This window comes from Rhododendron vialii, chromosome 8a (genome assembly GCF_030253575.1).
Source record: "Rhododendron vialii isolate Sample 1 chromosome 8a, ASM3025357v1".
Classification (NCBI taxonomy): domain Eukaryota; kingdom Viridiplantae; phylum Streptophyta; class Magnoliopsida; order Ericales; family Ericaceae; genus Rhododendron; species Rhododendron vialii.
In genome coordinates this window covers 27,808,882-27,830,732 of record NC_080564.1, presented here as the reverse complement: position 1 = coordinate 27,830,732, position 21,851 = coordinate 27,808,882, and the positions used below count along the sequence as shown (strand labels likewise).

Sequence of the window (21,851 nt, the reverse complement as noted above, 5' to 3'; positions counted from 1 at the left end):
TACACGGTTCATTCTATAATTTTTGTTAAATTTTTTGCAAATATCTCTTTTTGTCCCTATTGGTTGAAGTTGGATCAATGTTCTGCTCTTCTCTTACTCTCTCATGCTGAAGTAGGGATCTGAGTGACACTTGGGATTGATAAGGGATCATACATAGTGGCGTAACTGTTGTGTTGTTTTTGGTAAGCTAACTATCATTGCACATTATTGTAAACCCCATAACACACTTTTACAAATTGTGACTGTTTTAGTAGTATCATTACTATCATCTTGAAAACTAGGAAATATAACTTCCATGCGGAGTCAGCAGTAATATTGTGGGGAGCACATTTTGAAGTTTGAATTAGCAGAGAATTTTCTGAAGCTTTAGTTATTCATGCTATGCTTTAGTTTTGTTGTCAGCCTGAAGCTATTAGTTATTTCTGGATTTATCTCTGCTTTGTTTTTCCGGTGCATTTTTACTCAAGCTAATGTTCTTTGTCATCATAATTATCTTTTCTTGAGTTGATCTGGTCTCAAATTCATGGCATTAATTCAGCTTACTTATGATTGCAATGATTCCACAGTATACTAAGCCATCAAGTTGTGGCCCAAAATCCCGTTCCACATCTGTTAAGACAAAAGATTCTACTTCTACTTCGACTGCATTCGTGATCTCAACATCATCGTGGGACAAGGTATGGCTTTCCATGTATGGTAACTATAATCGTTTAATTTTTTGAGTAACAAAACAAAATTGAACCCTTTAACTGAGGATATCCAGGCTTCTGGAAGTTGATAATCTTGTAGTTTTTTTTGTTACTGTGAAAACTAACTGGTATGAGGACTGGAAGAAGAGAAAAATAGAGGAATGAAATGAAATTGAGAAAGACTACAACTTTGCCTGTTTGACTAAGACTATATCTCGACATTCACTGGGTCATCTTGGTGTTTTACCAAGTTTACATGGACTCTTCTAAATCTAAAAAGTACTCGCCCCTCGGATAAGGGTGAGGGATCTGTGTCCGACATCTTTAATTCGACCTTCACCTAGCAAGCATAGTTCGTACTTATTCATTTTCTTACCATGAAATATTGGTAGAACTCTCGTATGGCGCCTGAAAATTCCCCAAGGGACACTAAACACCAAATATCCTAGATAATGGACGAATTATACTAAAGACATAATTAGAGCTGGACATTCTATTACACACAGCCAGCACCTGTACCTCAGTCCTCAGTCCATGTAATATAGTATAGGTCTTTGTAGTATTTCGGATTAAAACTTGTTGCCATTACTTTTTTGTCATTAATCCTCTTCTTCTACACTTACACTTACACTCATTCTCATATTTCTAGTTTAGTGAGAATTTGCTTTTGTTAAAAAGCCTGCCACAAGGAAAATCAACATTCATTATCCAGTAAGTTGCAATTTATCTATCCTATCATATCACTGACTTGGAGTCAATTGTATTACAAAAGCATTGTTTAGTTATCTTAGCAACGAAGCCAGCAAAACCCTTAGCTATGTATGCATAAATAACATAGTTTCTATAGTTCTAGTCGCATGAAATGCTTTGAATGTAGTAGTTTAAGATTCAAAAGCTGTATGCAGCAAGACGTACATTTGCCAGTAATTTGATGTCACTTTCTGTAAAACGCTTACTCTCATCGGCTACTAAAATCAGATCTTACTGTATTGGGTGTCCACTGGTTGGTATATGCGTAGAGTAGCTAAGAAAAGATCCAGTCTTAAGTTTCATTTGTCTTTATCAGGCGGAAAATGTGCTATTGTTCCACTTATCAGGCCCTGTGCAGATCAAGCACATGATCTATTATCTTCTGTGCTACCATATTGAAATGTTGGCCATCAACTCCTTTAAAAGCATAAGCTATTAGAAGCAGGGGTAACAAATTTCGCTACACCCTCAACAATTGACTTCTTGCTTTCCTCCATTCGATTTCTTTCCGTTAGTCCAGTTCAGAAACATTTACTTTGATGGATATTATGGCTTAGAAAACTTGGGATACTCAGTTCTTGTGACTGGTGAAACTTCGGTGATACTTATTTTGTTTTATTTATTTTATTTCCAGTATCTAGAGATGCGTTTCGTTATGTTTTTAGTTTATCAAATACTAAAACCATGAGTTGGTATATTTTCTCTCAAAACGAGACCAAAACCTGTTTGGAAAAATTTTGTTTTAAACATAAGTGAAAACGAAAACAGATAAAACCTGTTCGGTTAGTGAAATTTGATTATGAATTGTCTCCAAATTTTCTTTATTTTTATATGACTTTTTTATCTTCCCTTCTGCCTTCCCCATCACCATCAGTGCTACCGTCAACCTCAAATCACCAGCAACGTTCCAAACCCAGCCAAATCCAAAATTCTAGCCCTAATTTTACTTATGCCCACAAATCAAACACAATTGTGCAGCTCCCAAACAACCAAAACACCCACAAATTAAAGTGTGGAACTTACTACAGGAGCTTCAACGATAAAATTCTCTGAATTGTAGAAAATCAGAGTGATATGTCCGATCAGCCAATTGAACCAATTTTGCAAGTCGTCTATGTGATGATGGCAAATCATCTTTGATGATGATTTTCTGAAAGAGATGCTCAGTGGGGGCTAGAGTTCCATTGATGTTGTTGATTGGGATGTTCTTTTGCATCATAGCACAGATTGAGAAGAAGAAGAAGAGGTAAAAGGGAAGAGACGCGCGAATGGGAGAGAAATCTTGTTTATTTTGCTTAACTCTCAATGTTGTTCATCCCTCAGGCACATGATTTAGTTGGACCAGCCGCTGGTGCTCTCAATCCTCGCTCTGCGCTCGTGCTCTTAATCCTCGCTCTCGTGAATTTTTGTAGTTTGGAATGATTTTTTTGCCGCTCGTGCTCTTGGTCACACATGTTCACACGCATTATCTGACTTACTTCATCCGTGCGTTTTGTAGGTGTTCGTCTTTTAAACATGTGAAAACACAAATTTGGTGTTTGCAGAATTATTGAAAACTTGGTAAACATATATAATAAAAAAAGTAAAAACATTTTACCAAACACATTTTGTAAATTGTTTAAAAAAATGTAAATGCATAAAGAGAACTATATAAAAAAACGTTATCAATCAGGCCCTAGATGATTTGCCAGGTTTGAAGGTGAATATCAAGAATTAGTCAAGAAATATTATTCATGCTTGTAGAGTACTATACAAATACGTAAATATGGAAAATTATAAATTGTTATTTGGTTTTTGATATTTTGCCTGTTTCTGAGTGGTGATTTGTTTTGCAAGGTATATTGGCTATCCGTCGATTATCTTCTTGTTGCTAAGTCAGCAATTGTGAGTAGAATCATATACCCTCCCTTTCCTATAACCTTCACACACACTCTCCCTCTCACACTCGCACACTCACATCCCTTTCCCAATCTCCCGTTCTTTGGAAATAAAAAAGGACAAATAAACAAAGAAACTATTCAGAAAATAGGTTCTTATGGATATGCCATTCTAATTCTGCTGCTGTGTATCCTAGAGCTGTGGTGCTTATTTTACTGCTGTTCTATACGTGGAGCACTGGTGCGAGGAGCATTTTAACCGCCTCACCTTGGGGAGCCCAGATTTCTCTCATGCTGATGTAGTAAGTTAGTAACTTTGTTATGGTTCCAGCAATATGGTATATGCTTGTATGGTGCTTCATTCAGCATATAAGAAATGTACTTTTGACCATTTTTGTTGGCTTCACAAATTTTCAAAAAGACAAGAATTGATTTTGTAAATTTTACTCCTATATTGTTTCCCCTCGTGTTTTTGGCCAGCTTCCACACCACATCGCAATATTGGTCTCGGCAGTCACTCAAATCAATGAACGGGACAGCTTGTATGGTATTATCCAGTCCCACAAGGTTAGAAGTAAACTGTAAAGTTAATGAGTATTGGATTAAGATCAATATATCCAGTTCTTGAGATAAGTTGTTGGCATCCCGGATAAAATTTTCCTCTACCTCATCTGCAATAGCTACTTATAGCCGTCACATTGAAGCTTTTTATATACTTCATTTTTCTTCATGTTTTGGTACCTTAATATGTTTTTAATCATAGGTGAAGGATCAATACATCCCCAGCTATCATGGTTTTTTGTTGTTGATTCCTAACTGGAATTGCTGTGTCTGGTTTCCATCTTATGTGATCTCTAGTTCTTATTGTATATCAGAAAACCATCGGGTCACTATCATGTCTTGGATTCTTAAGGTCGCTAGGTGGTATATGATTACATTCTACACTTCTCACATTCGTGTACTTTAGACAGATGATAATGCATAGATGGTCTCCTGCTGTCACTTGGATGTAGTTTTATTCTTTGTCAATTGAGTTAATTTTAGTAAAGGATACTTATTTTCCCACCTTTGGAGAGAAAGGACTCAGCTTCGTTTTGATAGCGGATGCCTTTTTAGCCTTTTGATCAGTTGGTAGTCTAGAAAGCATAACCCCTCCCTTGATAAATTTTTTGTAGTTTTTATAGCTTCTTTTCTACAGTGCTGCTTGGGATTGTTTTGGATTTGCTGCTTTTCGTTTTTCTGTTGCTTATGGGTGATGTTTTTTGACCTTTGACCGGGAAAAAAATGGACACATCCTGTATTTCTCTGGTAGTTCCCTGAATGACTCTTGATTAGTTGAATTGGTGTCGGCCTGAGTAGCTGAGATACCCACTACAATGCCCTCTCCCAACTATTTTTATGGGGATAACAAGTATAGAAACAATATATATATTTTATTGGTTTTTTTGGTTAATTGTTGGACGAAGAAACTTTAACATTTCTTAAAATAAAGCAAGCAAGAGTGCACAAGGAGGAACGTCCTTGATTGAAAGCAACGGTATTACCATTCACAGCCCTTTTACTTCAGATGAAATAAAGAAAATACCAATAAACGAATTGCCCACGAAGCCCCCTTGTCGAGAGAAGGCTTCCTTTAGGCTTTCAGAAGAGCTAGAGTCTCTGGCTTTGTGACATGACTGTTTTCCTACTGGCTGCGAAAGAAGAAAAAAAATGTTAACACTGTTAACTACTGTGGACTCAAACATGCATGATGTGTTTCTACAATTTTTGTGTTAGCTAGCCTGAATTCTCCTCCAACTATGACAGCAATTACCTGAGCACAAATCACCCGTTTGATCATCTCCTGCTGAGGATGTTATAATTCAATATACAGTAGTATGGTATTTGATGCACATTTCTGCAGTTTGGTTTGTAGGCCTCAATGAGGATGACGTAATACACCACAAATACAGATTATGAGAAGTTTGATATATCTATTGATTCTATTCTAAGTTCATCATTTTATTTGTTGTGATTACATGTATAGTTAGCCTCGCAAATTGTTACCTTTGAACATGAGGGAAATTGGAGCAAAGCGCTGGAGTACTATGACTTGCAAGTCAGATCTGAGGCAGAGATTCAAATGGAAGGCTCTTCCAGACAAAAGTTTCATGAGCGTTCCCAACCAACAATGTCTCTTTCCTTTTCGAATACAGAAGATGAGATGAGACAAAGGAAACCATACAAAGGGCTGATTAGATCTTTGCAGCAAATGGGTTGCACTCATATGTTGGACCTATACTGCCAAGGTTTGACTTCTCGTAAAGGCCTGTTTGAGCAGGACTTGGAATTCTCTGAACTCCAGGTTAGGCTCTTATATGATTTTATGTTTTCTGCTTATAAAGGATAATGTTACAATGTTCCTTTCGCTGTTTTTGGGTCGATGTACCTAGTTATTGTTTTTTTTTCATTGTTATTTTATGGTGCTTGTTTATCGTTATCTTTGATGTTTCCACTGAGTTTCTTGATAACATCTTTCCAGTACGAGGCTGCTTGGCGAGCCGGAAATTGGGATTTCTCTTTGCTGTCCGTGGGAGATAGCTCTTCCCGTTTGAGTCAAGACCCTACAAAAGGGCATTTCCATGAACATTTGTACAGGTATCAAGGATTAACTGATTTTGGTTTCACTTTCCGACCTCAGTTGATTGGAACAGTAAAATTAAATAAAACATGGAAAACAAATTAGGAACATATGATTTTGGATGGTGATAACTTGTTAAGGCTAGCCCTTATGCCAAGTCAAACTTGTAAAACTTTGTAGTTTACTTCCATCTGATGATTTTGTGGTTAATTGGTTCTACACATTGGCCTTAGTCTTACTCACTCTTACACCAGGCTTGAGCTAGAATGGTACTGCAAGTGGCTTTTCATACAAATACAGAGATTTATAAGTTTTCTGCCCACTTATAATGTCTAAACTCTACAATTTTCTCATATACACTTAAAACTCATCCTGTATCTTTTGGAACGTCAGTTGTTTGAGGGCATTGCAAGAGGGGGACTTCAGAGAATTTCACTCCACATTGAGAGATTCAAAGCAGGTGATAATTGTTGCATTTTCCTTTTGTTTCGAGCAGCAGTATATGGAACTTAACTGTTCATGGATTTTTTTTTCCTGTCAGGAGCTTGTATTGTCCATTAATCATGCAAGCAAGGAGAGCACTGAATACATCTATTCTACGATAATTAAGCTTCAGGTTTTAATTTCCTGTGTGTCTTCATTCTCCATTTTGCTGGACCATCACCTTTTGATCCTAGTTTTGTAATTTCTTGTTGCTTCCTGCTTGTTTAGCAAATGGCTTTAGGAGTAGCACCCTACGGACTCAAGATTTTTTCTTCTTCCTATTAGCAGAAATTAGACGTCTTACCTTCTGGTTCTGGTAGTCTGATGCTGAACAAAAATTGAAAGCAGTTTATGGTATAGCGTCCAGCTAAAAGTCAATTGGCAATGAGTGGATAGGCCTCAAAGCTCACATATTTGTTTGGGAGGTGATAGTTAGACCGTGTGGGACAAGCCCTAACAAAATCAAATAAAGAGATTTCAAAAACACATGCCGAAAAAAGGGAGGTTGGAAGTTAGTTACTAAAACTTACCCTTTAGATGGTCTCAGATTTCCGTTAGTACTGGAAATTGTTGAACATCTTCAAGGCCAATGGAATCAAGTTGGAATGATATTGGTCACTCAGTAGTTGTATGGTTAGAGGAATAATTGAGCTTGGGGGGTTTAGCTCACAGTCAATAAATTTAAACCTGCCGTCAACAGCAATAACCAGCATCTGAAAAGAGTCCCAGAGAGCCTTTAATTTTGGCAGTTGTTTGCTAACCAGGGAATGACATTATTCTAATCCTCATCGTCAATGACTCAAAATTCATATATGTATGTAACTTGCCTCTAGTTTATCAGGTAAAGGTTTTCATAACCTTGGTTAATACTATGGGAATGCAGATATTCTACCATCTTGACATGGCATGGAATTTGCGCTGGGCATCTTCTTTTGGTGAAAGTATGAAGTCTAGTACTGAGATGCGGAAATTATTATCTGAACCTGATGTCCCTACCCTAGATCAGGTACTGTATTTTTGTTGTGTTTATGACAACCAAAAGTCTTCAATTTTCCTCAGTACCTTTGAAATCATGCTGAATTGTTATACAGACAGAGTCACTTTTCTCAGTTGTCAGATTTACTTCGTTCATGGAAACTGCATCATTTGATTGTTTGAGCAGTTGCCTCTGTACCGATATACAATGGAGTTGGTGGAAATTTTGTCCAACACATTTGTTTGCAAAGGTCGGACCAACACTCAATCTACCTTTTCTCAGGACCTTGGAGTGATGGAATAGAGCTGGCAATGACAATGCCTCTTTCTGTTTGACTGAGGTTTTAGTGTATGTCATAGCATCATTAGGCACATGAGGTAGTGGAGAGCAACTATTTTATGTCAGTTGTGGAAGAAACAACTGAGAAATGGGAACAAACACAAAAGCAAGAAGAAAGGAAGACTGATTTTCTACAATTTGTTTTTTCTTTTTGTGTTACTGGTTTTGTAATGAATCCTTTTGAATCTCTCCCTATAGCTGTCGTGGCTAAATACGGATTGGAGCTGCATACTGAAACGAGCACAACTACATATGAATTTGTTAGAACCATTCATAGCATTCAGAAGAGTTCTTCTTCAAATATTAAAGTGCACGGATTGTACGGTGCAACATCTTTTGGATTCAGCGTCTACTCTTCGCAAGGTATCTTTGAGGAATCAAAATTTGTTATCGATAAATCACACTTATTTGCGTGGTCTGATATTTTGTTTGTATTTTGAAGGGCTCTAGATTTTCTCAGGCTGCTGCTGCTTTGCACGAGTTCAAGTTTCTCTGTGCTGGAGCTGGAGAACAAAATAGTGCCCTGTATTGGCTTGGAAGGGTACGAACTTTCTCTTTAACTGTTGGTACAGTAGCAGAAATAATGGAACTCCTCTCCGCTTTTGTACCGTAGTCTAAGGTATAGTTTACTTGACAATGGATGTTTATTGGCCTCGGGCTAACATCATCCAATTGCAGTGCCAGAATAAGCTGCATATGAACCAAGAAGATATTTGATTCTTGGGGATATCTGGTCCCCAGCAATTGTTTTTAGAGAAATGCTAAGTACAAAGAAAATTGGCAAAGAATTGACCCTTAAAGTGTACATGAACGGCTCAGATGCACTGCACACTGAATCTGGACCGTTCATGTACACTTTAAGGGTCAATTCTTTGCCTATTTTCTTTGTCCCTAGCACTCCTCTTGTTTTTAATTCCAGGCATCTGAATGAACAAACTATACCTCATTGCCACAGATCCTTCTAGCTACGCTTTGATGACACTGTTGCGGTCTTTTGACGTTCTGTCGTAAATGTTTGTCGTGACAAACACTGTAAATGAACAAGAGCCAATGACATGCATGAATACTTGTTATGTTTCTTTTGTTTCGAACCCATAACTTGGATATTTATTTTGCTTCACACTAGCTATGTCACTTCACATTCAGGGACAATTCATTGTTTAGCGCTTTCTTTTAAAGCTTATTATGGATGAGCTTTTGTACGATTGTTTTTTTTCACGTTCATATTGATCTAAAATGCCTACATGGTTCTTTCTTGCTCTCTCTTTTGTTTTGGACAAAGAAACACTTGCATGATCATGTTTCTGCGTCTGTATGTGAATTTACCTATAAGTACACATGCTTGCAGCTTGAAGAGGCTAAGCTTTTGCGGGCGCAAGGTCAGCATGAGATGGCTATCAACCTTGCAAAGTACATTTCTCAAAATCACCAGTCCAGTGAAGTAATCTCGGATGTGTATCGCTTAGTTGGGAAGTGGCTTGCAGAATCGCGATCTAGCAAGTTAGTTATACATCACACATATGAGAAAGAAGTATATATGGATGTTGATGCCTTTTGGTGTATAATATATAATTATTTTCCCCTCACTTCATGAATGTGATGATCATGCAGCTCTAGAACAATATTGGAGAAGTATCTGAAACGTGCAGTTATGTTTGCTGAGGATCGTAACCATACGGACAAGAAGTCTATCACAAGACAAAGCCAAACACATTTCCATCTGGCACATTATGCCGATGCTCTATATAGGAGTTATGAAGAAAGACTTAACTCTAATGAATGGCAAGCGGCAATGAGGTTGAGGAAACATAAGGTACTTCTTTTCACGAGAATGTTCGAACCATAAGAAGCTAGAAAGAAACTAATGAAAGACAGTAGATTGTACTATATGAGAGTTTCGTATATGTTGAAAATTTTGCAGACGAAAGAGTTGGAAGCACTCATTAGGCGACTAAAAAGCTCATCGAAGGCAAGCTTAGTTCACTCGTCTTTTGTTTCTTGATAACCGGAGTGCCAATTCTGTGTGAAAAAGTGAAATTCCTCCTGAGCTGTATTAACCTTGTCATGCCTTTTATGCCTCTAAATATTCTTAGGGGGAGAAGACTGATTATTCGGTAAAAATTCAAGAATTGCATAAGCAGCTTGCAATGGATAAAGAGGAGGATGAAAGATTTCAGGTACCGCATATTGTCTGCAGTACGTGGAATCCGCATACGTGAATCGATTGCCTTATAATTGGATAAAAAAAGGAACATTATAATTTGTTAGTGGAACTGTAATTTTTGAATCGCGGATCCTTTTTCTTTTGAAAAAGTTTCAAACATGATATGTGATATGTGCATTTGTCTGTATACCTATATGTGCTTGGTTGTCTGTACAGATGTCTTCACAGTTTTTTATCTTTTGCTCGTATATTCTTCTGATGCGATGAAAACGCTCAAACATTTTTTTGGCAGAAACCTTATTGTTACTTATGTGAGACCAATATTGGTCTAGCTAAATATACTTTCCATGTTGGATGTATTACCAAGTTACACCTTTATATCAGCTTAAGTTTAAACGACTGGGTTGCTGATACGGTTATGCAGCCACCATATAATAAGAATGATTGCTTGTGTTCGCTCCACTCATTCTGGGTATCTGGCTGCCCTTGATGGGACATGTTGAGAGGACTCAAGTAGTTACGTTCCAACCTCTCAGCTTATACTTTTAGACAAGTCAGTTTTACACAAATCTCTTACTTTCATTGTTTACTATCCATCTGAATCTCAATTTTTCCTAATGTTGATTTTGTTTTCTAGATCATCGAAGTAGGTTTCTTCTTGTAAAATCAGATTCCACTTGATTGTATTTAATTTTTTCTTTCTTTTAATTGGATTTTTAAATTTTGTAGTCGATTCCTTCTTCTTCGAAGTCGGTTAAACTCTGAAATTTTTTTACTTCCCTCAATCTTTCAGGGGGACAGGGATAATTTCCTAAGTGTAGCTCTGGAGGGGTACAAACGCTGTCTGGTCATTGGTGACAAATATGATGTCAGAGTGGTATTTATTTACTCTCCAAATCTTCTCTAATGGCTAAAATATCTATTAGTTGACTGCATAATAGATTGGTCAGTGAAGGACGTCTGACAGTATCTAAAGTACTATTCATGATTCATTTTTCCATGACCAGAACAAAAAAATGGTCTTAATTTATCATCGAATGTCTGAGCAAGGGAAAAGATCAGCACTTTTAACCTTTTGACTGCATTATTTGTTCTACCTGCCATTTCCATGGGTACCTATTGTGATGTCTTCTTTCAGGTATTTCGGATTGTCTCCCTGTGGTTCAGCCTCTCCTCCAGGCAAATTGTTGTAAATGGCATGCTTAACACAATTGAAGAGGTACACAGAGAGCAGTTCTAGATGGTTGTAATTCAGACATTTGAATCCCTTTTGAGACAGCATTTTGCTTATAGATTAGATATGTCTTGGAAGGGTGGCTTTTATTGCTGTCCTTAATTTGCAGGTCCAGTCTTACAAGTTTATACCGCTAGTATACCAAATTGCTTCAAGAATGGGCTCCAGAGATGGTCATGGACCTCATAGTTTCCAGGTAGGAAAATTTGCTGTTATTTATCTTTCTTAGTTTTTTCACTTCTAATTTTTCTAACCTGCTAATTAGAGAATTATGTGTTTCTTGTTCAGCTCAGTTGTTTGATTTTTCATTTTCTGCAGTTTTCTTTGGCTTCTCTGGTGAAGAAAATGGCGATTGACCATCCATACCACACAATATTTCAGGTACTTAAGTCAAAGGTCTCAGAAACCGTAATGTGTTGACTTGAAGGATGGTTGTTCGTCCAAAGGAAAGACTTCTTCAGTTTGGACAATGCGACTATATGATATCCAAATGTGCTACCAGATTGATATGCCTCCACGATGTAGAAATTAGCTTGTAGACATTCTTTTCTTTCTAAAGTCTTACCATATGGGAGTCACTTTATATTTGTGGATGTGTATAACACTGTTGCTGTACCTTGTTTATTTTTTTAATGTTGTGTACGTGTGTATGTAGCTTTTTTTAATGTTGTGTACGTGTGTATGTAGCTTCTTGCTCTGGCAAATGGTGATCGCATCAAGGACAAGCAGCGTAGCAGGAACTCATTTGTGGTTGATATGGATAAAAAGCTTGCTGCAGAAAACCTTTTACAAGAGTTGTCTTCCTACCATGGAGCTATTATTAGACAGGTAATCTTCATTAGAATTTGATGTATGCTTTTCATTATGTGACTAAATGATATATCTGGAAAGTTTTATTCTTCTGAAGGTTTATTGAGTTTGCTTTAAGAATGTTGTGCCTTTATAATCATTATTCAGATGAAACAAATGGTGGAGATTTACATCAAACTTGCTGAACTAGAAACAAAGAGAGAGGTTAGTTGTGTAGTGTAGTTTTTTACACTTTTCTTCTGCTCATTAGAATCTCGCTTTTCCGCTGAGATCAATTGGTGTAATCTGCAACATCTTGCAATAGAGTTTTGGCTGAACTACTAACAAGATCGTATCAACAGGATACAAACAGAAAGGTTAATCTTCCAAGAGAAATTCGCAGTGTTCGACAGCTTGAACTTGTAAGTATCCCATATAAGGATTATCCGTATCATCCTTTTGTTTCTGCAATAACCATGACTATTATCCCAACTCATACTGAAAATTTATTGAAGTGAGACTCGTTTTGATGAGGACATAGGGAAGAAACCAATTCTTAGGTTTGATGTAAATTTCTGTGGAATTCCGTAACAAACGAGATTCTCAATAAAACCATTTAAGGACTTATAATAGTATAAATCTGGCTACCAGGATACATGTGTTACTAAGATTCATTACTTCAAACATTAACCTTTAGTGAGTATTAAAAACGCTGATACCTCCAAAAAACAGTACACATTATATTGTCTAACAAAATATCGCCACATGCTGTTGTTCGTCCTTCCAGGACTGAGATTGCCTGGCAGTAAATCAGTCAAAAAATAAATGGGTCCACGACAAGGTACAAGGATGCATCAAATTAGTGGTCAGATTCAGCATTCATGGCATGCAAACTTTTTCCAATCTTTGGCTGTAGTGTTTAATTCTTATGACCCTATTATACTGGCCTTTTGGTACAGTTGTTTTGTTAAGTTACCAGTAGTCCCCAAAGCTCAAGTTGTTATGAAATGGGCCCAACAATTTATGTCAATCCATCTAACACCTTCCCTTGCATGCAACCTAGTCTTGTGTGTGGAGATGCAAATTTTGCATATATATAGAGCGAAGCAAAGGGGAGAAGTATGTTGCAAACAAAGAGACTTATAAACCTAAGACCTTGCAACCTGAGCTTTGATACCATGTTAAGTTACCAATAGTCCCAAAAGCTTAAGCTGTTAGGAAATGGGTCCAATAATGTATATCAAGCTATCTAGCATGTTTGACTTCAGTTTTGCAATTTAGCCTTCATGCAATTTGAGAAAGAAATGTGGAGAAATTCACTATATGTTAGCCTTGAGGAAAGTTTGATTTCCTGGGTTAAAATCTTGGTGTAATTTTGATGTTGGCTGGCTAGTGGAGGTGGAAATTCCAACCTGAACTGCACCACCCGCCAAACCCACTCATCCACGAATATAATATATGGGCTTAATCGGGTTCACAGAGACTGAATCTCTTTTTAGGTGGAAATGTCGAAAGAAGTTAACAATTAATCAGTTTAATTTCCCCAACATAATTATATGCAACTGTATGTATGTACGTATGTATGTATGTATATGCATGACCAATTTTTACAAATGCCACACCTTTACCATTATTTACTTTTCCTTATTCTTTTTTTACTCCTCTTCTGATACTGTAACTTGTTTATAGTTTGTTCATAGTTGTTTTCTACGAGAATATTTATTGTTAAGAAAATAAAGGTTGTGATATGTCATTGTCCACCTCATTGCAACCTGGAAGAACATTTGAGGGTATGCCCCTGAAAAAAGAAGCATCAAATGAAAAAAGTGAACACAAGCTTGCAGTAGCCAAAAGCATGCATATATTTTGAAATTGGCAATAGCTAGGAAATAAGGGGCAAAACGTTTCCTCCAAAAACAAGACAAGCTCTATGACTACCCAGGAATTATTTTCCTTTCAGAAAATTTTAGGAACCAAATGGGTCAGCAGTCTCTGAAAAATAACCAAAAGACAAAATCATTTGGTATTATTATAGACAGATCCATAGTACCCTTTTTCCTATTATAGACAGCTCTATGACTAAACCAAACCAAACCGAGCCTTATGTTCCAATCACATGCCCAAACCACCTTAGCCTATTTTCCCTCAACTTCTCTTCTATGGGTACTACACTTACCATCTCACGCACTGTTTCATTTTTAATCCTGTCTCATTTAGTCTTATCACACATCCACCTCAACATTCTCATTTCCGCTACACTCGTCTTGTTCACTTGTTGTTTCTTAATAGGCCAACATTTTGTCCCCGTAAAGCATCGCTGGTCTGATGGCAGTTCCATAGAATTTTTTCTTCAATTTTATGGATACCCTCTTGTAACATAGTACACCAGTAGCGCTCCTCCACTTGAGCCACCCCACTTGGATCCTATGGGTTACATCATCGGCAATCTCTACTAATAATTGAGCCTAAGTACCTAAAATGATCACTCTTAGGTATCTCATGGTCTTAGATCATCACTCTTTCTTCGTGCGCACTGCTAGTACCACTAAACTTGCACACCATATACCCTGTTTTACTCCTACTTATCTGAAAACCCTTTGACTCTAATGCTTCCCTCCAAATTTTTAGTTTCGTATTAACACCTCTATCGGTTTCATCTACGAGGACAATGTCATCTGCAAACATTAGTCTCCTAAAAGTAACCAAAAGACAGACAGAACCATTTAATATTATTATAGACAGATCCATTGTACCCCTTTTCCTATTAGGACCATAGACAGAAAATAGGTGGGGAAATGTTTTCTCCATGTACAACCACAAGCTCTATGACTATCCAATAATCAATTTCCTTTTTAAAAAAAGTTTAGATCTCCATTTTGGAGGTTCTTGAAGTCTTACTATTAGGGCCACAGACCCCTATAGGTCTATATTTTGCTAGCTTGTCAGGAGTCCAATTAGTGATATGTACAACCTTCTTGGAACTTAGTACTTTTTGTTCATAAAGCACAAGTATCCAGCTAATGCTTACTTCAAAAGACATTCTCTATGGATTTTGTTTGATTCCATTTACTTTGGCATTCTGATGTTGTTATTCTATGACTTCCCATCTAGCTGGTGTATGAAGCCATTACGTCTCTATATTTGCATGAATCTTCAGGTACCGGTAGTAACATCCAGTTTTGCAGTTGACCGTAGTTGTCAATATCCTGAAGGCTCTTTCCCACACTTCAAAGGATTAGCTGAATCAGTAACGTATGTCTCACCCATATCAATGTGTTTTGGTTTCTTGTTGCCTTGCCAATCTTTCAATCTAACTTCTCTGTACTGGTAAAAATGTAGGGTGATGAATGGTATAAATGCTCCAAAAGTGGTTGAGTGCCTAGGTTCAGACGGTAACAGATATCGACAATTAGCAAAATCTGGAAACGACGACCTGAGACAAGATGCTGTATGAATTTAAACTCTATATGTGATCCTGAAAATTCTTTGTCTGGGTTCTAACTGTAAAGTTATGAGAACTTTAAGGTTTTTTGTGGGTAAGGCGGAGGGGGATGATTGTTGAGGGATGATTTTCTGAAATTAGCTTTTCTATCCTTCTGTTTCTGAAATGCTTTAATATACACCGAAAACTCTTTTTTAAGTTCTCATAAGGAAGGGACTGCTTGGTATCTGTCCTCTTAAAGATGTGTTTTGCAGTTCAACATGTTTGGTCAGCATATTTCCCCAGGACCATCACAAGCCCGGTTGTACTTTCTACTACACTGACAAGTTTTGCAAATGTTATTGCAGGTTATGGAACAATTTTTTGGTTTAGTTAACACATTTTTACATAACCATCGGGATACATGGAAAAGAAGATTAGGAATACGTACATACAAGGTATTTTCTCCCTTTCCACAAAGCTGATTAAATGTTAAGCTATTTCCTTCTGCTAGTTGCTAATTTGTAGAATACATAATCATATCAGGTTATTATTTTCGTTAGGAATAAGTTCTTTAATTCTTCTGTTGACAGGATTTCATGCTATACACAATTACAGAACCTTAGTGATGTAGAATCAAAATATAGCCCCTGGGAATACCCACCTTTGGGAAAATTACATTCCACATGATCTCAAAGTAAACAAAAGCCTTTACAGATTCACTGATCTGGACAATTATGTAGGAGTCCTCTTTAAACTAGCTCGAGCGATAACACCTAATAACTAAAAATAGAAGGATGAAGCAACAAAGCAAGATCTAAATCCTAAGTTAAAATGAAATGTATCCTAAATAATAATGAGGCTAGAAACATAAGAGAAATCAGCAGGCCCACAATTGTCCATTGCCATAAAGACACTGTATGGGCCATCCTCCTGTGTCAACTTCAGTAGGCTCGCAAGAACCTAATGTCCGCACCAACTCTCCCGGGGTGGGCTGTTACTTCTGCGGCATTTGAGAACATCGGGTGGCTGTAACTCGTCTCCTGACTCTCCAGTAATCCAAGAATAATCCGTGCAGGCTGAACAAAGACAATGCCACTGAGAAGCCAATGCCGCCTGGAACTCGAACTGAAGTTTCTCAGGGAATTGTAAACATCTTTACACCTTTTAACTCTAGGTTCTTAATACATGGTCAGATATCAGTAGCACCTCTGTTTATACTTCCATTAATGCACGCTCACTTATGTAGCTTCCAAGTCCTCAAAACTAACACTTAGCGACTCCAAATGTTGAGTTCCTACAAGAAAGGCCTACAACGTTGGGATAATACAAGATACCATGCAAGCAATGGTACTAAAATATGTGCAGTTTTATTTGACACCTGCAACTGCAGAACTTGTTTGTGGATGAAGGAAAAGAAAGGGGAGGGGGTAGGAGACTATGTTTATTTTCTTTGGAAAGGTTTGGTTCTTGTTTTAGTGTACCAATCAAGGTTTATAGTGGATCCGTTCTTGGTTTTGATTCTTTAAACACGGACTCATCTCAAAGTTGGTCTAATGAATCCATCATGCTTTCAAAAAGACTATTTTTAGGTGAAAGTACATAAACACCCCCTCAACTCTCACTTTTTCCCATGGAGACCCCCTCACATTTGAAAGCGTCCATACAGACCCCCTCAACTACTAAAAACGAAAAAAAATGCGAACTCTGTTAACGGAATGGAGGAAATGACTAAGATACCCTTTTTTTATAAGGCAAAAGTACATAAACACCCCATCAACTATCACTTTATTCCACGGAGACCTCCTATCATTTATATTATACCTTTATTCTATCGGTCGTTGTTCTAATTGGTTTTTTTTTTTCGTTTTATACAATTTCTTTTTTCCTTACGTCAATCATTTTAAAGAGAACCTTTTGTATATAACCATAAAAAATAGCTCAAAAACCGTGGCGCGACAGCGGCAGGTGCCGCGGTGGTTCTTTTGCTGATAAGAAATGAGAAGGGAAGAAGACTAAGGAAAGGAGAGAGGTGTGGGAGAAGAGAAGTCGAGGAGAATGGTGGTGGCTGTCGACGCAACTGATGCATTGCTTTTCCCATCTCTATTTTTTTTAACTTTTCTTTAGAGAGAGGAAAAAAGGTCACCGGAACCAGTGGTTAGTCGGTTTGGGTATAGAGAGAGAATAACTTAGATGGAGAGGGAGAGATTACCTGTGATTGAAGGGGGGAGGAGAATACAGTCCTTTTAACTTTTAATCCAACCATTCATTTTAATGGTTGAGATGGAGTGTTTTTTTTTTTTTTAAATTGTGTGGGTGGTATATATATATGAACCAAAGTTTCAGACTTGTTTGCTGATTTTGGGTTTTGATTGGAGGCTGTTTGTAGAGAGAAGAAAGAGAAGGGTTAGAGGGGGTATATGTATGTAATGCAATAAGGGTATTTTTGTCCAATTTATGGATGAGGGGGTTCATCACAAACGGTTTTGAGATGGAAAGGTGTCACTTGGGTAACGGATATTAGTTGAGGGAGTCTGTATGGGCGCTTTTAAATGTGGAGGGTTTTCGTGAGAAAAATTGATAGTTGAGGGGGTGTTTTTGTACTTTTGCCTATTTTTTATTTGCTGGGACTCGAGAAATCCAATGTATCACGCTTTCCTTTCTTTTGTGTTTTTGTCACCAACTGACCTTCTCGTTGAGATTATGTATACCATTAATGGATTATTGTTTCGATGCTGTTGCATATGGTGAACTTTATAGCTAATTTCTTTCCAAAACGTCTTCCATTTTAAAACTTTGATATTACCTGCCCTTTTTCTGCTATGTCATATCTTTTGGGAAATAGTTAATGGATGATGCTTTTCTTTATTTTGTGATTTCTGCCCTAAAATGTGTTTGCTTGCCTCTCAAATACAAAAGTGTTTTTCAGTAAAATGAAGCGTTGTTGATGAAACAGGTGGTTCCTTTTACTCCTAGTGCTGGTGTTCTCGAATGGGTAAATGGCACTCTTCCTCTTGGTGAATACCTTATAGGAAGGTAAGCAAAATCATGTCATGCAATCATTGGCGGCAGTCTTAGTCTCATTGAAATGGTTGAATAGTTTGATACTTCAATATTTTCAAATTACAGCACGAGGAATGGAGGTGCTCATGGGCGATATGGGAAAGGAGACTGGACATTTCCAAAATGTCGGGAGCACATGACAAAGGTGAGTACCATATGTTTCTCAAGGTGTAATTAATTAATGCCGATGAGCTTGATAAAGCTCTTTTTAGAGGGGAAATCGCTGTGGTAAACATGAATGGTTGATAGTTCAATGGGTCTATAGACGCTTTGCAAAATCCCAGGACTAGTAACATACCTATGGAACCTGCAGTGAATATGAAACCCATTAGAAATACAAACTAAAATGGGAGAAAATTGTGGTTTGACAGCACTCCTAATGAAATACTATTCCAGTGGATTCTACGGGAACTTTGTCCTTGATATTAGTGATATTGATGGAATCGACATAGTTAATATAATATAGTCAAAGTGTTGTAGTATACGAATTTATTAATCTCCTATCCTGGGTAAAAGTCGACCGCGAGTTCTGCAAATCTGTAAGAAAACTTCTCCATTGATTTTGTCGAATCATGGAAAGTTTATTGACCAGTCTTTTATATTGATAGTGTTACTTCTGTTGATCACCAATCACAGGTCGATTACAAGTGAACGATTCCATTTCATTTGATGCTTCTTAGTACTTCTAATCTTGACGGGACATGATATCCGAATGCATTTGCTTGAAAACATGATGAATTGTGATTTCTTGAGCCTAATAAAGTTTCATTCTACTAGATTTCTTTTCGAATTTTCTCTTCCTTTCAAAAGGTGAGATCAAAGAATATTTTAAAAACTTTATGATTGTCAAATTTGGTTTATGGTATGAAAATACGCCATAAAATGATTGTGATGGGCATTTAATTGTGCAGAGAAACTTGAGTGCATATAGAGGCATACGCCTTGTAGCACTATTTCTAGGTTATTTTTGTTATTTAATGTGTTAACAACATTTTAAAACCTACATTCAAATGTTTCTAGGTTATTTTTGTTAATGAATGCATTAACAGCGTTTTATGACCTACGTTCAAATGTCAAGAATTAAGAACAAAGAATGTGAAAGGACCAACTTTGCCAAAAAAACAATATCCATTATTCTGATTATGAAGCTAAGTAATCATCATCTCTCCCCCTTCTGTAGGAACACAGCAAGGGCAGGGCATTTCAGGAAGTCTGTCAGAACTTCAGGTTCATACTTCTGTCTATGATATCTAGTCTTCAAACGTTTCTGCTCATTTGATTGACTTCCTTAATTTACACCTCTTGAAGGCCTGTCATGCATTACTTTTTCTTGGAAAGATTTTTACATCCGGCTGACTGGTTTGAGAAGAGACTTGCATATACACGAAGTGTTGCAGCTAGTTCAATGGTACATTTATTGAACTCTTCTGTGTTCACCTTCTTGAAGCAAAACCTGAGTTAAATTGTGCAAATTAAGCATGCATTTCCTGTTTCTTGATGATCTCTACCCCATTTTCAATTATGGTAATTACCATTGTTCATCCAAGAATTCAGTCACGTACATTTTACTAGAGATAAAATTTGTCAAAGTAGCACTGAAGCTCACCCGTTGAATTTTAGGTGGGTTACATTGTTGGACTTGGCGATCGACATTCCATGAATATTCTAATTGATCAAGCCACAGCAGAAGTTGTTCACATAGATCTTGGTGTTGCCTTTGAGCAAGGGTTAATGCTCAAAACACCTGAGCGGGTTTGTCTATTTCAACCTTGATATTTCTTTGACCTTGACCCTGTGCTGCCTAGCAGCTATTATGTGGTATCATCTAACTTTTCTCATGAACCTTTTTTGGTAGGTCCCTTTCAGACTGACAAGAGACATAATCGATGGTATGGGTGTTAGTGGTGTGGAAGGAGTTTTCAGAAGATGTTGTGAGGAAACTCTCTCTGTTATGCGGACAAATAAAGAAGCTCTTCTAACTATTGTTGAAGTATGGTTAATTTTATAGTATATTTTTCTGAGAATGAAAAAGTTATGTACTTTTGAGTTCTTGACATTATTTGCACATTCCATGCAGGTTTTTATTCATGATCCTTTGTATAAATGGGCTTTATCCCCTTTGAAGGCTCTGCAACGTCAGAAGGTATATTAGAGCTTCACCTTTTTGATCAGATATACACAATTGCAATTTGGCCATCTTCTAATTTGTCTTTCTGGAGAGCAACATCACAAATCACAACAGACAGAAAACTAAATGCAGAAAAAAATACACAGCACTAGATAGAATTCTTTACTGAACATTAGTGGCATCAAAATTTCTTGTTTAGAGAAAGGAGATAAACACACTATGCCAAAGTGAACAATTGTGGTCAAGTACTTGAAGGAGAAACCCCGACTAAGCTCTCTTAAACAATCCTGTGTTCTATGTTAACCACTGGTTTCATCAAACTACATTCTCTTAACATGACAAAGTTACAGTGGTGGCAGAGCAATAGTGGGGTAATGAAGGTAAATGGTGATGACAGGTGTACTACTATCTTTTCTTCTTGTAATGGTGATGGCTAGTCATATGGTGAGGCAAGATTAGGCTGATTAGCAGTATGGCTGTTAATTTGTCATTTGGTAATATGAACCGGTGAAGAGCTCTGCCATGGTTACCTGAAACCAATAACAGTTGGGTTGAATCAGTGACAATGTATTGCCAGGTTTTGAAGAGTGATTAATGTGATGAGACAGGATAAAGAGAGTAGAAGGGACAAAGAGTAGTTTTGGAGAAAAAGTGGGAACAGACATTCCTGTGAAAGAAAACCAAATTACCTTCATGTCAAGGATTTTCTGATTCTCAGAAAGTACTTCATTGCCTTTGTCTGATGGGTTCCTTGTTTAACTACTCTTCATGTGGATAAGTAATAGTACCTTTATTTATTTAAGTTTTGACTGGATGGAGGGACATGGTGGTGGTTCATTATAATGTGCTCGTAACTGTAGTTTTCTTGGCATTTTATAACTACTAGACATTGTTATCGTATTACCTTGTGATACTCACATAGTTAAGAGATCAACCCAATCTTGTATGTCATCCATTGAAAAAATTTTATAGTCTGAATCATCTGATCCAAACCATTGTACAAAGCTGTGGTATTCAACAAAATGGAATGATGTATTGCCCTTCCTTTTTTTCTTCAAATGTTAGAAGAATCTACAAAATTGAAGTAACCATTGCGAGTGGAGTGGAGTGCAGTTGGCCTCCCTTACATACCCTCATGCACATGGGCAGGGTTCGATCCCGTAAACCCATCCCCTCCCCTAAATCTCCTAGGATAGTGTAGATTAAGATTAAAGAATGGTCAAAAAAAAAAAGAACTAACCATTGCCCATCTCTTTTTTTTTTTTTTGGATCAAATGTTAGAAGAATCTGCTCTACCCTGATCCCAACCCAACCTGTT

At 37.3% G+C, this 21,851-nt stretch overlaps 1 protein-coding gene across 13 annotated transcripts in view; it reads left to right on the top strand.

Annotated features, from left to right (window-relative positions):
* Positions 1-21,851, top strand: part of LOC131335836 (serine/threonine-protein kinase ATM) — a 69,312-nt gene that overhangs the window by 45,204 nt on the left and 2,257 nt on the right. For 7 of the 13 annotated variants that reach the window (XM_058371359.1, XM_058371357.1, XM_058371363.1 and 4 more), the window contains 32 exons: positions 567-677; positions 3,276-3,323; positions 3,514-3,618; positions 3,797-3,883; positions 5,343-5,660; positions 5,838-5,953; positions 6,330-6,396; positions 6,478-6,552; positions 7,303-7,425; positions 7,933-8,097; positions 8,177-8,275; positions 9,083-9,234; positions 9,346-9,547; positions 9,656-9,703; positions 9,828-9,911; positions 10,692-10,775; positions 11,037-11,117; positions 11,242-11,328; positions 11,421-11,513; positions 11,820-11,960; positions 12,090-12,146; positions 12,284-12,343; positions 15,079-15,173; positions 15,261-15,369; positions 15,711-15,800; positions 18,299-18,378; positions 18,472-18,550; positions 19,586-19,632; positions 19,714-19,813; positions 20,026-20,157; positions 20,261-20,395; positions 20,483-20,548. In XM_058371359.1, the coding sequence (XP_058227342.1) occupies positions 567-677; positions 3,276-3,323; positions 3,514-3,618; positions 3,797-3,883; positions 5,343-5,660; positions 5,838-5,953; positions 6,330-6,396; positions 6,478-6,552; positions 7,303-7,425; positions 7,933-8,097; positions 8,177-8,275; positions 9,083-9,234; positions 9,346-9,547; positions 9,656-9,703; positions 9,828-9,911; positions 10,692-10,775; positions 11,037-11,117; positions 11,242-11,328; positions 11,421-11,513; positions 11,820-11,960; positions 12,090-12,146; positions 12,284-12,343; positions 15,079-15,173; positions 15,261-15,369; positions 15,711-15,800; positions 18,299-18,378; positions 18,472-18,550; positions 19,586-19,632; positions 19,714-19,813; positions 20,026-20,157; positions 20,261-20,395; positions 20,483-20,548 (3,336 nt within the window). Of the gene's footprint in view, positions 1-566; positions 678-3,275; positions 3,324-3,513; positions 3,619-3,796; positions 3,884-5,342; positions 5,661-5,837; positions 5,954-6,329; positions 6,397-6,477; positions 6,553-7,302; positions 7,426-7,932; positions 8,098-8,176; positions 8,276-9,082; positions 9,235-9,345; positions 9,548-9,655; positions 9,704-9,827; positions 9,912-10,691; positions 10,776-11,036; positions 11,118-11,241; positions 11,329-11,420; positions 11,668-11,819; positions 11,961-12,089; positions 12,147-12,283; positions 12,344-15,078; positions 15,174-15,260; positions 15,370-15,710; positions 15,801-18,298; positions 18,379-18,471; positions 18,551-19,585; positions 19,633-19,713; positions 19,814-20,025; positions 20,158-20,260; positions 20,396-20,482; positions 20,549-21,851 lie in introns of those variants that run through there. The other 6 variants (XM_058371369.1, XM_058371358.1, XM_058371360.1 and 3 more) reach the window with 5 other exon arrangements.